This window comes from Chelon labrosus (assembly GCF_963514085.1).
Source record: "Chelon labrosus genome assembly, chromosome: 9".
Classification (NCBI taxonomy): Eukaryota; Metazoa; Chordata; class Actinopteri; order Mugiliformes; family Mugilidae; genus Chelon; species Chelon labrosus.
The window spans coordinates 3,092,981-3,109,252 of NC_140359.1; the positions used below are offsets into that span (position 1 = coordinate 3,092,981).

General features: G+C 42.1%; 1 protein-coding gene across 1 annotated transcript in view; it reads right to left on the bottom strand.

The window, feature by feature from the left end:
• The window catches only part of niban2b (niban apoptosis regulator 2b), a 29,984-nt gene continuing 13,712 nt past the window's right edge, over positions 1–16,272 (bottom strand). The window contains exons 6-14 of the mRNA XM_084551009.1: positions 13,282–13,397; positions 11,058–11,162; positions 9,715–9,877; positions 7,789–7,976; positions 7,439–7,594; positions 4,957–5,070; positions 4,115–4,222; positions 3,851–3,962; positions 1–2,532 (exon numbers count right to left, since the gene is read on the bottom strand). Of these exons, the coding sequence (XP_084407135.1) occupies positions 851–2,532; positions 3,851–3,962; positions 4,115–4,222; positions 4,957–5,070; positions 7,439–7,594; positions 7,789–7,976; positions 9,715–9,877; positions 11,058–11,162; positions 13,282–13,397 (2,744 nt within the window). The 3' untranslated portion in view covers positions 1–850. The remainder of the gene's footprint in view (positions 2,533–3,850; positions 3,963–4,114; positions 4,223–4,956; positions 5,071–7,438; positions 7,595–7,788; positions 7,977–9,714; positions 9,878–11,057; positions 11,163–13,281; positions 13,398–16,272) is intronic.

Below are 16,272 nucleotides of genomic sequence, written 5' to 3' on the forward strand. Positions count from 1 at the left end.
TTAATCAATAATGATTTATTTTCAATAACAGTCCTTTGTATCACACAAGAGTAAAATAAATCTAAAAGTTCATTGGTCCAATAAAGAGAGAAGGGGGCACAAAATAAATAAAACAGAAGGTGGGGCAATCAGCTAAGGCACAGATGAAATTCTATAAAATGATGTAAAAGGAGAGTTTGGTAGGTCACCACTGGTCCATACAAGCATTTATACATAATATACATAAGCTTTCTTTGCAAAGGGATAAACTTATATATATAAAATAGTGCCAATCCCACCAAAACAACTGTGCTAAAAGTATTGAGACGTCATTGTGTTCGTTGAGACAATTTATTAATTATATTCAAGTTTGAGAATGAAAAAAAGACCTGGAATGTAGTCATTGTTAGATAATAAGGTCCAATAATAAGTAAGAGGTATTTTGGATTTTTGTTGGCACACTTGTTTCAAAATGAATTTCTGATAATACAAACTGCTATTTACACCAACCCTGGTCATAAAAACTGTAATGTACTGCAGGTTATTGAAGGCCACGCATGGACTTAGACACAACCCAAGAGCTAATTCAACATGTATTTCACCAACGATACCGCACAGGTTTATAACACACCATTACTGACCCATTCACTGTGCTCACGTGTCTACCAAGTGAAAAGAAATAAAGTGTAGGGATTGTGTGGATTCAAGCTAAGGTCTTTCTGTCACATGAAAAGTTCTGGTAATTAAAAGTTCACCTGAGCCCTGCTTGGTGAAAATAATCTGCTGTGCTGTTTACTGCCGAGGTGAAGAGAAACTTGTGGTTAAAATGGCATGAAAGGGTTCAGTACATGTCAGACAAATGGAAATCATTTTACTGGTTTCCAGTTTCAGAGTCACTGGGTTTGGGCTCTGGACTCATCTCCTTCACCTCAGGAGAGGCTGTGTTAGAGACCACTTCCACCCCTTCACCAGTGGGTGACTGGAAGCCACTGTCATCGTGTTGAGGTGGGGGGAAGTCATCTGCAGCCTTTTCTGTGGCACTGGGTGGGACATCCATGGGAGGAGGTGGCAGAGGCAAAGCCTCCTCTGACTCCGCTTTATTTATTCCCTCCTCTGACTCTTCCTGGTTCAATGCTTTCTCCGACTCTTCCTGGTTCAATGCTTTCTCCGACTCTTCCTGGTTCAATGCTTTCTCCGACTCTTCCTGGTTCAATGCTTTCTCCGACTCTTCCTGGTTCAATGCTTTCTCCGACTCCTCCTGGTTCAAGGGCTTCTCCGACTCCTCCTGGTTCAAGGGCTCCTTTGACTCCTCAAGTTTCAAGGGCTTCACCAAGTCCTCCTGGTTCAAGGGCTTCTCTGACTCCTCCTGGTTCAAGGGCTTCTCTGACTCCTCCTGGTTCAAGGGCTTCTCTGACTCCTCCTGGTTCAAGGGCTTCTCTGACTCCTCCTGGTTCAAGGGTTTCTCCGATTTCTCCTGGTTCAAGGGCTCCTCCGAGTCCTTCTGGTTCAAGGGCTCCTTTGACTCCTCCTGGTTCAAGGGCTCCTCCGAGTCCTTCTGGTTCAAGGGCTCCTTTGACTTCTCAAGGTTCAAGGGCTTCTCCGATTCCTCCTGGTTCAAGGGCTTCTCCGATTCCTCCTGGTTCAAGGGCTTCTCCGATTCCTCCTGGTTCAAGGGCTTCTCTGACGCCTCCTGGTTCAAGGGCTTCTCCGACTCCTCCTGGTTCAAGGGCTTCCCCGATTTCTTCTGGTCCAAGGGCTCCTTTGACTTCTCAAGGTTCAAGGGCTTCTCCAAGTCCTTCTGGTTCAAGGGCTTCTCTGACTCCTCCTGGTTCAAGGGCTTCTCCGATTTCTCCTGGTTCAAGGGCTCCTTTGACTCCTCCTGGTTCAAGGGCTCCTTCGAGTCCTCCTGGTTCAAGGGCTCCTTCGAGTCCTCCTGGTTCAAGGGCTCCTTCGAGTCCTTCTGGTTCAAGGGCTCCTTTGACTCCTCCTGGTTCAAGGGCTCCTTTGACTCCTCCTGGTTCAAGGGTGGCTGTTCCTCCACCACTGGTGGACTGCCCTCTCCCTTATCCTCGTCCTTTATGGCTGAAGCTCCGTCTGCAGTCAAGTCAACCTTCACTGGGGCTTCATCTTTGCTGCGCTCTTCTACTTTGGCTTCCTCTTCCTTTAACACAGAACCATTCAAAATGTCTGGAGGGTTCTCCGATTGTTTGGGACTCTCAGATTCTTTCTGGCCAGGGCAAGATTTATCATCAGAATTCTCCTCAGGGATGTCGTCAATGCTGGGCACCTCCATGCACGTATCGCCGGATACCACAGTGGAACCTTCCACCTGGATCATGGACACTACCTGCTTCATCCTACTCCTCTTCTGGGCTCCGTCTCCATCGGTCTTGTCGTCTGCTGCGTCTGCTTCCTCTTGGGCACCACCATACTCTCCGGCCCAGTCGATGGAAGGGTTTTCTCCCAAAAGGTGCAGGTTGGGGTCACTGTTGCTGAGGACGATGCTGTCCCTGTACAGGTTGTGTCTCCTCTGGACAGCCGCCTCCTTCACAGCTACACACAAAGAGAAGAAGTTCAAATGTGGGTCAATATGAGTAACGGTAACGTTCATTAACCATGCTGTCCGTTGTAGTTCTGAAGTGACCTATAAATTCTACAAAGAAACCTTCGTGTCCCATCTTGTAAAAACTCAAAAGACATTGAACTGCAGTTAATGACACTTTTTTTAACACATACATTTAGTACTCCTTATAGCTGAGAGCAGGGCGTCAAACTCAATTTCCTCCCAGGCCACATCAGCATTATGGTCACCCTGAAAGGTCCACTTGTAAATATAAGACAATATGAGTGTATCTACTCTTTATAATACACTGCCTGGCCAAAAAAAAGTCACCACCTGGATTTGATTAAGCAAATAGGTACGAGCCTCCTATTAAATAATCACTGCATGGGTGATTATCTTTCAGCTGGCAACAAGTTATTTAACCCCAACTGATGTAATGAGTTGCTTAAACAACCATCTCGGAAGACACATCCCATGGTTGTGGAAAAGATGTTTGTTTGAGAAGGGTCAAATCATTGGCATGTATCAAGCAGAAAAAATATCTAAGACTGCAGAAATATAACGAGATCCAATCACAATATTGTTCTCTATGTGTAAATAAAAACCAGTATCATTAGGGGTGCTGTAATATATTTTAACAGCTGCTGTCTCTAAAGGATCTCTACGTACTGCTAAATTAGAACCACAAACAGCTCCGTTTGTTGTGTAAGCTCATGACTTGGGGAGAGGATACATATTTTGGAACAAGCTGTGAAGTCTCTTTCACTCACTGAAATATTAAGTTAGAAATGTAATAGTAATTTATCTCAGCCCTGATTCCAATTATTTTAGAGACCTGCACAAGGCTAAGATTAGAAATGAACCCTCTCCCAGCAAATAAAGACACCGGTGATTTAGGAAATCTGTAACTTAATGGAATAATTTTTTCTTTTTTAATGACACACAGTCAGTGAACTCAGTAATCTCATTTGTTAATTCTTGTTTCATTCTATGTATTAGTTACATGGTCAGAATATTTTTTAAAGGCTCTCATTACTAATGATCAGACATCACTTTCGATGTTTTTTCCTTTTCAGGCGATCATGTATAATAGTGGTTGTGTGTTTTTTTTTTTTTTTCCTAAATAAATGAGGAAAAACTCCGCATACACAAGAGCACCGATATAAATTAGGTGCTCTCTAATGCGACTCAGGACTCATTGTGTGTTCACACTAGCAAAGGAATGAGGACAAATTCGATCACCTCCACATGATCCCAGATTTGATGTATAATGAGCTGTAAGAATGCAGAACACTATCGAAAACTGACCCATCATGATGTCCTTCATGACTGACTGCAGCACCACCTCCTCAAAGATGTTCTCCACCAGAATGAAGCGGGAGAAGTCCTCGAAGATCAGCTCCTGGAAGTTTGGCAGCTCCTGGTGTTCACAACTAAAGTTAGCGCTCTCCACATTGGAATATTCTCTTAAATACGCACACTGTACTTCATTGAGAACTATATTAAAAAGACATTCACAAAAGTAAATTTTTGGATATTTGGAGTTTATATTAAAAATGAGATGAGACTCACAGAAGCAAATGGCGGGCTGAGCTGCTTCAGCATGTAGGGGATGAAAATCTGGAGGAGAGCCTCGCGGAAGAAACGTTTCCTCACTGTGCTGCTGTCATAGTCAAATTTCTGAACCAAAAGAAAAGAAAAAATGTATTACTGCATACAGTACATCCAACTCACTACATTTACAGATGCAAAATACTGGAAGCCAAGAATACTGTGCTATATATAAGCATAATACATAAGGAATTACATCCAATACAGACATTATCCACTCAAGAGTTTAGAAGCCAAAGTGCAGTGACTAAGGCAATACCAAGACCCAATTCAGCAACTACACACAATGTGAACTGTTGTAGGGTTTTCTAGTTAGTGCTTATTTATAAATTACTATGGAGTAATGAAGTCTAGGTGAAAGTTGACTGATCTGTTCCCTCATGTTTTGTTCTGTTTACTCTCTCTTTACGGTGAATCTGGCCCATTCGCTCCATTTACTCATCTCTCTAACATTCCAACGAAAACGGTCAAAACCACTTCATTCTCATTCATCATCATCTGGGACTCCACATTTTTACATGGATGGCAGTGGGGCTGCCACACAAGGTGATGCCCTGCCATCAAGAGCAGTTTCCAGATGAGGACACTCTAGAATGTGGAGTGGCCTGGGGTTCAAACCACTAACGGACGCTACCATCTGGGACACATTCCTCTGTACAGTGATGTAGATGTCAGGTTTGACCAAATATGAAGCTGGTGTGTGTTGCCTCTGTAGGTTGGAATAGTTGAGTGCAATCCGGCTCGTCCCAGGGTTTAGGATTAGAGAGGTGGTCTACTAATCTGTCCCTGTTGGTGCGTTTTACCTTAATGACTCTGTCTTGACAGCGCTGGATGGTCTTACAGAGATCCTCTGTCCCCTGAGACTCAAGAGCCTGATGGAGAATCTGTTCGAATGTATACACTGCATCATCCATTTGCTGTGGACAGAGAGAAAGAGAGAGGGGGGTCATTGTTCCATCTCAGGGAGCGCATTAGATACACTCACTTGCCAGTTCATTAGGTACGCAAGTGAAAATGAAACAGCGTCAGAAAGGTGGTCAGTCAACTGGATGATCATTTTTGAAGATGTAGCTTGTGGTGGTGTTAAACTGGATTGAAAAAAAAAAAAGTGTTTTTTGTTGTTTAGCCTAGACAAAATAACAGAAACATGCGGTGGTACAACACAATACAATACAATATTACTACAAACCGCAGCCTCCACAATGAAAACATGGTTGAATAAACAGGTCTATCGGTTATTTGAAACAAATGTTGGATACTTAAACCTTCTTGAAGATTGTATTAGAACTAGTATATCATATCTTTGGTAAGTAATTAAAAAATGTTTTTGGCTATTTGTCGCTCAAATTTGGTAATGTACAGTATATACCTGTGCAAAAATGGACTAGTTGCTCTACAAATGCCAAAGGAAAATATGAGGAACTATACTGAACTATTTTCTTTAAAAGAAAAACTATTTGGGAAATAAAGAAATCATCTCCCCATAATTACAGTTCTCCTTCTGTTGTAACATACACAAGTTAAACAGAAAGTACTGACTTGGAGTAACTCAGAAGAGGAGATTAGGAGCATGTTCTGCTGAGTTCAAACAAGGACAAGAAATGAGTTGAAATGACTCCGCCGCGCTTCTGCAGAATCATCAAGTGTTTGATAATTCAATAATGACGGAAGGATTTCCAGTGGAAACTCATTGGGCTCTAGATTTGATCAAGTCACTGGTGCCAACCTCTAGTCATTACTCCATGTAAGATAATGACAAGACAGAACATACGTATTTCATATATGCACATGACAAAGCATTAGGACTAACCCTCCATCCGACTAACCCTCCATCCAACCATGCAATTTTGTTGTACATTATATAATGACAAAATAAAGCACTTCACTTTACTTACACTAGTGAAAAAAAAGCATTCTAATATAACACTCCTGCAAGGAGTTGCATAGAGTTAAGTCTAGAAGTGCTAGTCCTGAGCCACTAACGCTTGCTCTGCTCTGTACTGGATCTTTGCTACTACTATCCCTGCCTTAAGCTTTCCATGTGGGTACATGGAGGGGCAGGACAGAGCCACACTGCCAAAATAATCCTGCAACAAATGCAATACGTTTCTTTGACCTGGCTTTAACTGGACCCATTTTATGTATAGATTTAAGGCACTTTTTTACAGTGTAGGACTTTGCAACAGGTTTCACAGCTTGGTTATATAATGTTTGTATATGTAATGTTTCTACACTTGACCTCCGGATGACCGTGAGTTAAAGCACAGACGCTCCCAACGCAACAGCCTGGCCCCACAAAGGGGGTCAGGATGAGTGATTTCCCCACTAAGGGGTTGAATGCCTGCCACTTGGATCTCTTCCCTGAGACAGAACTCCTGTGAGCGTCTGGACACCGTGGAAGATTAATGGAATTATTTCAAGAAAGTGGGCTTTTTATCAGAGGAATTCAAAAGGGAGAACTGTTGCTGTGGTTAGACACACATGCATTCATTGTATATCCTGTTGCAAACATTCTGTTGCAAGCAATCTGCATTCTAATGTGGAAACCATCAAGCAGCGTTGTTTGACACTCATAAGCCATCTTATGTAGAGAGTCTGTAGAAATTTTCATACTGCGGCAGATTGTAAAATTAGATTAAAAAGTGAATTCATAACATTTAAATCACTAAAAGGCACTTTCTAGCCTGGCAAGGTTTCTTGAAAAAAAATAAAAATAAAAATAAAAATAGTGACTTAGTTATATCTACTACCTCATTTGGATTTATTTTTTACTGTATGTACAGTAGGTAGACATACTTGAAGTTGAAGCGGGGACTTTTCTCCTCCTTAATAGATCATTCTGGCAGCTTTGTGCACCTTCTTTGTACATTACTGTCAGTCACGGCTGGTCTTCACACTGGCAATACTCAGAAAGTATTTTTTTGGTTATGTTTGGTTACCCCAGACTAATTGTTATGTTACCGTAACCTTGCCAAAATTAGCACAGATTTTCCTAGAAATCTAAAAAGTCAAGCCTTGAAAAGAGCCATTTTGGAAATGGTTGCCAAAAGCCTGCCATTGTCTGAGGAGCATGGATAAATCCACCAGGGTGCAGATGGCAAGTCTTAAATTGAGACTGAATGAGTTTTTAAAGGAAGTATTGATTATGTGCGTGGTGCAGAGAGAAACTCATGCATCAGATATGATATAATTGAATTATCATTTTATACTGCAACTTGTACTTGTGGCTATATCTAACACTGTAAAACTCAGCTGTAAGAGTTAGCTGTAGAGTCTGAATCTCACCTCTCTCATGAGGATCTGGGCTCTCTGGACAAACACTGAGGGACTGGAGACGTCAAACCTCTGCTGCAGACCCTCCAGACTCAGCTGCTCCACCTTCTCGTAGCAGCTCTGCATCTTCACCGGATGGAAGGCCAGCATGCAGATCTTCTCCATGTGCTGAGGAGGAGGGCGGGACAACGGAGCTTATGTGAAGCCAACATGAGACTGTTGAAATCTTTTATTTTTTCATAGTCACTCAGGCTTCACAGCACAGCTGGTGACCAGTTCACACGTGTGATATTTCTGCTCTTCAAACATCACCTAGTGTTACTGGTCATGCTGCAAAGACCCTCACTTCTCTACCTCCTCACCTGTGCCACTGTCTCCTTGGTGCTGTCGTTGAGGATGTTCTTGCTCATGTCCACCAGCTCTCTGAAGAAAACGTCACGAACCTCAAAGAAGCCTCGGCTGGTTGGCTCCATCAGGGCGTCCAGGATGGAGCTGATGTAAGGCTGGATGCTCACCTTCAGCAGCTTCTCTGCCTTGGGGAGAACCACAGCTGTGGGGAGAAAGATACCCAAGAGAGGGGAGATGGAAGTTAACATGCCAGGTGACAGATGCACTGAAATTTAAAGTAAGCCTATCATTTTTGAAAGTGGAAATGGCTCATGCAGTGTCTTCTGCGCCCATCCTTTGCTCAGCACACCCGGAGGATTTGCTGCTTGCCACATCTGCTCTTGGCTTAATAGACCTCTACAATATAGTGACTGTAGATTGACATTCTAGCATAACTCACATTACAAGGTCTGTTTGCTTAATCAGCTGAATACCTCTACTCGTTTTAATCATGGAGGATTTTAGAATTAAACATCACCTTGTTGTTGTGGCCATAGAGGCTGTTGTTCAGCATCCATAGATTTGTTTATGGCATATGGATGTCACATTAACAGTAGTCATTTGGGTGTTAACATTTGGTATCTTGGAAATCACACCTAAGCTTTGCACCGACCAGAAATGACATTATGAGCAGCAGCATAAAGCTGTGTGCGTTCACTTTTGCCGGCAAAAACAGCCCTGTCCCACTGAGGCCTGGACTCCTCTAGACCTCTGAAGGTGTGCTGTGGTATCTGACACCAAGACGTTATCAGCAGATCTTTTAAGTCCTGAAAGTTGAGAGGTGGCGGCCTCTATGGCTCAGACTTGCTTTGTCCAGAACATCCCAAAGATGCTGGACTGGATTTAGATCTGTGGAATTTGAAGGGCAAGTCGACGACTTGAGATGCAAAAGAAAGTGTGATTCATCAGACCAGTCCACGTTCCTCCTTGTCTCTGTGGTCCAGCTCTGATTCTCACATGTCCATTGCTTTCAGTATTGGATAGAGGTCAGCATGGACACCCTGACTAGGTCTGTGGGTACACAGCCCCAAACAAAACAAACCACTGTGATCCACTGTGTGTTCAGAACTAGCATCTTCCACTTGTCCATTTTTCCTGCTTCTAACACCAACTTTGAGGACACAATGTTCACTTGCTGCCTAACATATCCCACCTACTGACTGGGGCCATGATAACCGGGTGTTATTCTCTCGACCTACCTAGGTCATAATGTTATGGCTGTTCACTCTAAGTTGCAGTGACTTAAGCCTTCCTTGGCATTAATTCCACTTGCATGCCATTTCATTTGTGATTTGTTGTCCCTTCTCAATCTGCTGCTCCTTTCCACTAGTCTCTGGGATTCATTCCATAATGTCATTGCAACACAGCCACAGCTGAAATCTTTCCTCATAAATAAACAGCGTGAGGAATGCTGCTGGTCTGCCTGGTTTCCGCTGTGTGACTACGGCGGGAAGCTGTCGGGCTATCAGTAAACACTTGTAAAAATGGACAGAATGGAGGTTAAAGGCGGCCATTCCAGGGACAGACATATGTTGAGTTGTAAACTCAGCCTCCCACTTTTATGGTGAGTAGCAAGGAAAAAAAAAAAAAAAACAGCACTAATCTGAAAAACGAATTTCAATACAGGCGAGTATTGGGTTGTTAACAGAACCTAGTCATGCGAGTTTTAGAACTGAAGAAGCCTCTTGGATGAAAGTCTCCAAGAAACCTCGTCTCAGCTTGTTGTGGTAGTACGCCAAAATTGTTTCAACACAATGTAAAGCCAGTACAATATCTTGAACAGCCACTTCATCTGGCAACTAAAGAGGCACAATCAAGTAATACTCCAGATGTTTTATTTCACAGTAAAGATAAAAATCAAGCTAAAAAAAGTGTTGAAGAAAACAGTTGTGCAAGCAAACCTCGGATCTTGTTGGTAACATGCTCCTTGGAGGTGATGATCTGATCCATGTCTGTCCGTATGGAGGCCTCCAGAGAGGAGCGGGCCGCCTCGCACTTCTTCAACACCGCATCGTACTGGGCCTGGCACTGCCCCTGCACCAGGTTGTACACTGCAGCACTGATCTGTGCACAAGGAAACACAGTTGAAGGCTGAAGCTCTAGTTACCAAAGAGTCTAGGCATCAGGCAATGAGTGGTGTCCTCCTCTGACACAAGGTTCATTCATTAATTTATTAGTTGTGCATCTTTTATGAATGAATGCATGTATTTCTGGTAAGACCACAAAGAAATATGATTGAGTTAAGATTGCAACCGAGTGTTGAGTGGGTAAAAACTGCAACTGATGTTGTGCCAAAATCTCCAAGGGAAGAGATGGGGAGAGGGGCAACAATTCAGCAATACATCTGGGAGGTAAACCTTCAGGATGTTTAAAATGTCTTCAGCCTCTTATTCAGTCAGCTGACAAATTTACAGGGACAACCTTTGTTTCTGGCAAATAAATAACTGCTGAAAAGCCCTATCCGCACTGGACTAGTTTTACCTGGGATCCTCTAGTAATTATTAATAATTCGTTACCTGTGACCATGATCCTGTGTGAATCGGTCAGGTCTGTAATTTGTAAAGTAAAAATGACACCGCAAATTACCTGCCATATTTCTCCTAACACAGAGGTCCTACTGGGGGGTGAGAGTTTTGAGTCACAGCTTTTTTCCTTTTTAATTCAGGAATCCCGTATGAAGGCTGTGTTAGAATTCACAGTTTGTACAGTTTTTTGGGTGCAAAGTCAAGAAGTTGCTGCGTGGACATATTTCACAGAAAAAAGCTCAAAACCATCAGAAGAATGAAATCGCAAAATATGATTGGATGGATGACATGCGTAGCAGCATATTTTGATGTGTTGGATTTTATTTAGTGGTGCATTCATCATGTGTTAATCACACCAATAAAGGTGAAGATGTAGTATGTAAATTCAACCTTGGGATCATTACAATCTCACGTCATGTTTTATTTTTTCAAAATATATTTTTATTATTAATCCGATCTGCAAAGTAACTAAAACTTTCAAAAAGTGTTGAGCTATAAAAGGTAGTCTGATATGTCAGTATATCTGAGTAAAACACAGAGTTTACATATCCCGTGCAAATGCGCCCCATAAAACAACAACGTAAGGGTGTAAAGTTGTCTTCCAAAAGTTGTCACTGCAGACTGAACATGTTTCTGGATTAAGAGCGAGTAAGAAATTCAAGATATTAAGCATTATTTGCTTAGATATGTGTGTGTGGAGTGTTTTTTTTTTTTTTTACCAGCATCCAGCTCCTCTGTCTCTCGTGCAGTTTTCCTTTGAGGCGGGGGGAGATGACCTCCCTCAGTTCGGGGAGGAGGCATTCCATTATCAGGTTAGACAGGATCTACAAGGATAACAAAACAAGACACAGACACATACATGGTGTTGTCAGCGTGTCGTGTCATATGGTAATATAGACCACATTACAAAAACTATTTTAGTTTAGGAGATTTACTACACCAGATAGCTGCTTGATACCTAGATGTGACAGATTAGCGTGTTCGCTCCAAAGCGGCAGCGGCATCCAGATAAACCTGTTTAGTGCCACACTGTCCTACACACAGCTTTTCTTTTAGCTGCCCTCCAGGGCACACAAAGCATGAACAGGTTATACAAAGAGACACTCGGGTCCTGTTCAGACCTGGAATTAACATGCACCTTGGATGATTGGAGAACTCTGATTAAAGGATAGCTTGCATTGGCACATGACTCTCGAGTCCCAAACCACCGAGATACGAAGCAGAATATTGTGCAAGCAGCTGTGGATGGCTACTGCTCTTATTTCTGAATCATGAGCTGAACAGAGCTGGTTGTCCAGACTGATCGAATAAATGGGTGCTGCTGTGTGCATGAAAGTGCTGGAACATGAAATCTCACAATAAATTCATCTGCTAGGCTATTATATGTCTATATATCTTCCAACCCTGGAAGTATCCAATAGCACAGCAATGTCCCTCTAACAACTGGCCAGCTGTGGGACTTTGAAAGGAAGAAAAGCTTTAGGAATAAATGATAGATTTGTTGTCCTACTTTGTCATGTTTGACCAGGACAACAAATGGCTAATTAGCAAATTACATGCGAATGTCACAACAACAATTGTTGTGACCAAATTACACACATCCTACTAATGTTCAATAATTTAATTTGCTCTGGTTTAGATTTATTTATTTGCTTAGTTAGTTGACAGCTAGCCTGGAAGCCAAACTGTCTTCCCTGTTTAGTGACAAAAAGGTGGTCTGGGGTCCCTCTGTTTGGCACTGATTATCCTCCACCAAAGATCTGCTGGGCCAATCAAATTGTATGGCCAGGCTTTGACGGACAGAAATGTAACAGCAATGTAGTCTTACACGTCATCTGACCAACTAAACCACTCTGAAGGGTTGTACGACTATCCAAGTGCATGCAGAGGTAATATTTTTTCTCTGTACCTATTGCAACATGCATGTTACACTCATATATTCATTTGATTATGCCAGGCTAACTCTTACCATAGCCTTTTCAAAAAAATTGAAATCTAGAAAGTCAGTCCTTGAAAGCAGCCATTTTGGAAAATACTGCCAGAAGCCTGCTATTGTCTGAAGAACATGGATAAATCCAGCAGGGTGCAAATGACAAGTCTTAAATTGAGACTTGAATGAGTTCAACAGGTTTTAAGGGAAGAATTGATAATCTGTGCATAGTGGTGCACAGGTCTTACAAACTTGTATATCAAATGAATGAATTATTATTTAATACTACAAGCTCCACCTGTGGCTATATCTAAAGCACGTACTCCAAGCTGTAGTATCTGGGTGTCACCTCTCTCATGAGGATCTTGGACTCATATTCTGATAGGAATACGGTGTGGTTACACCCACGCTAAGTAAACAGTGACAAGGACAAAGGATATTTACTCCCGGCTAATGAATGCGAGGAACAGAATTGTAGCACAGTTTGTCAAACGTCTGCTTACAGATGAGTCATTTGAACAGGTGGGTCTTCAGTGTGACCAAAAGAGGTCTGAGTGATCAGATCTCACTGCCTCCTCATTCTCATTGTAAGAGAGGCGTGTTCACACTTGTACTTAAAGCTGCTGATTTTGGGGTCGAATCAGCTCAGGGTGATCCGATCACAAGGGGGTGTTATCATCAGATGTGAACACCGTGTCTACATATGCTGCCTTCAAACTGCTCAAACTTGTTAGACGCTGCATCTGTGGCTCCTAGATGACACAAGTGCCTAACAGTTGGCAAGCTAATCACCAGGTACATCAATGTAGGAAATGAAAATGCATAACGGACAGAAGCAATTGAGAATGAGTTTAGATGAACTGATCCACATTCACACAAACATGTGCCAGCACTAACCACTACAGTGTGGAACCTGGTGAGGTATATTGGATCAGAAACAAATAGTTTGCCTTCACTGCCACTTGAAGACCCAGGGGACATAGGCCAGGTTTAGATGTTATTGCCGTGCTTACCTGTGATGGTTCACCACACATCATCTCCCAGGTGCCGTAATTCCCCTGCGCTTGGCGGTAGAGTCGCACCGCGTCAGTGAAGGCTGGTGTCTGGACTTTATCCTCGTCTGACAAACCTGGAATGTAAACATGAGGTTAGCATCTACCTGCACTGTTGGCTGGGATACTGGGAAAAGCACAACAGTAAATATCAAAATGAAAGGAAATGGACCAACAAGGACAATGTACATATGAATGCATGATAAATCAGTCAATTGCCAAATCAAGTGAGTAAAAAAAATTGCTATGTCAAGGTTAAAATATACTGTAATGCCAGGGATGAAAAGGCCTCTCCTAGTTTAAAGATGCATAGTAAATAAGAACAACAAGACACTAGTCTGTATCATTTTAGGATTTGGATAAAGTCTTAAATCGACAGAAGGACCTTTTTTGCGACAGGCCGTTTGGTTTGTCACAGTAGGAAGAGTGCAGGTGCACACACTGAACATGGTTCCATCAGAGCTGTTTCACTAGATACAGCTGCCTTGAATGAGGACAATGAGAGCACTGACACTAGACCAAACAGTAGCTGTGGGTCATAAAAAAAAAAAAGAGCCATTTAAAAGTTGATATAAGCTGATACCACCACCAGGGTGTGCTGAACCACCTCTGCTGTCCAGTGAGTCAATGGGTTTACTGTTAAAGCTGCAGCATTGGCCAACTAACAAGCTTGTGAGCAGAGTTACTGGGAGTGTCTGGTGTTAGGAGATATAAAAACAATACAGCTACTGATACGTGAGAGTGTCTCAATCAACCAATCAGAGAGCTTGCCAAAAGTTGGACACGGACTGGTTCCACAGAATATACGAAAAGCACAATGAACTATTTTTATTTTGTAATTATTTTACAAAAATAAACATTTAATTATTATTTAACACATTTAAATAGTTTGTCTTTAAGAGGCTGGAAGAGGGTGGTGCCCCAGTTCTCTGAACAACCCAGCTGCTACTGGATGGCAGTATTCATGATTTGAACTCACCCCTCTCTAAATAGTCATCCGTTTAACAGATATCACATTGTCATTCATATTTCCACATGACGTGATGAGTAATTGTGTTGAATCACTTTCTGTTCTCATAAGCCTGCATCTATTTGTTGCTTTGTGTGCCTATCACTATAGCACCGCAGCGACAACAGAAGAAATTCCAAAAATATTCATGCTTCAAGACCTGCGATACACACATCCAGGATGTGCAGTAAGCTCATCTTCACATTAATGACAAAGGCAGTTCCCTGCATCATATAACTCCTTCTATAGAACGTGTAATGCTTTTTTGGTTTTGTTTGTCACAGCCATGGCAGAGGCCAGAGAAAATAACAGGAATTGAAACTTCTCATTTCCTTACATTTTTAAACTTCATTTTATCATTTAAAAAAAAAAAAAAACAGAAACAGAATTTGCTGCTGGTTTCAGTTTTACACAATTGGAGTGACATTTTGGCCAGTCCTCACTTCTTTACAAGGCTGTTTAAAGGTTAAGTCTTGGTTTTAGGGTAAAGGTTACAATTATGACACTTAGTTGAGATGGTTAGGGTCAGGGTAAGGAGATGGGGAATACATTATGTCAATGAATGTCCTCACAATGATAGCCATACAAACATTTCTGAGAACCAGTTGGAATTTTAGACCACTTTGGGAAAGTAGGGACAATTTGAGGGTTACAACCCATTTTTATAGTTAAGGTTAAAATTTGGTTTAGGTTTAGGTTAGGCACTTGAGATGGTGGAGGTTAGGGTTGAGGCCAGGGAAAACTATGTCAATGAATGTCCTCAGAAGGAGAGTTAGGGTTAGGGTTAGTGTAAAGCCACTGAACCACTGAACGTGTGCACGCTCTTGTACAGGCATCTTTTTGAGACCCAGTCTGAGTTTTAGACCATCAGATTGAGGGAACTTTGGGAAAGTGAGACGTTTCGGCCAGTCCTTACTTTCTCACATCCTTTCAGTGAGCTGTTAGAGGGATAAGACTTTGTTTTAGGGTTAGAATTATGTTTAGGTTTCAGTAAGGGCTGGATTAGATGGTAGAGATGATTGAGGTTAGGGTTAAGGCCAGGGAACACATTATGTCAATGAATTTCCTCAAAATGAAAGCCATATAAATGTGTCTGTGTGTGCTGGGGTGTGGTGTGGTGTGGTGTGGTGTGGTGTGCAGAGAGGAGATCAGAATTCGTAATAGCAGCAGAGACAGGAAGTCCAAGACCTCTCAAAGTCCTTATTTTGACTGATAGCCTAAATGAGAGGGAGGACAAGGACTGCCAACAACAATTTCCAAGCTCTTTCTCGCTCCTTCTTTCTTAACAACTGTCAAATAATTACTCAAACAAGACATCACTCACCCTCTATACTAAGCCCAGGCTTCTAACAAGAGTCGACACATGCTTATGTCAAACCTACTACTCATGCAGCTCAGATCAAAGTGCTAGTCATAGCTAAACCCTTCTGAGAGACATGGTCTGGTTTGTTTTTAGCACAAAATCATTTTGGACTTTTGGTCAGTTACTGGAAGGTAGTAGGTTTGCATATCCATTTTTAATTCTTATCATAATATGAGTCTGGTAATACGCCATTAGGGTTTCATTATGGAGAATTATACCTTGATTGGACTGTCCTTGAACCTATCAGAGCAAATTTGTAATCTCTGGAATAATCTCTGAAAGGCTAAAGGTAACTTTCAGACAAAAGGGCCAAATAAAATGCTAGTCAATATCTTCATATAAATGACTAGAATACATGTCTACAGTGTGTTTACTTCAAAATGAAATAGGAGGTTGGCCTGGATTTGCATTTCACCCCGACACTCGGACAGAACCCTCTGTGTGAGGAAGAATGACTTGTTGACCTGAAGTGAGACCGCTGCACCCATGTTTAACAGAGCTGTTAAAAAGTAGCGCAGGTCTGTGAAGCAGTGCTCTGTGTGGCACACCGAGAACATATGGAGCCATTCAGGTGAAAACT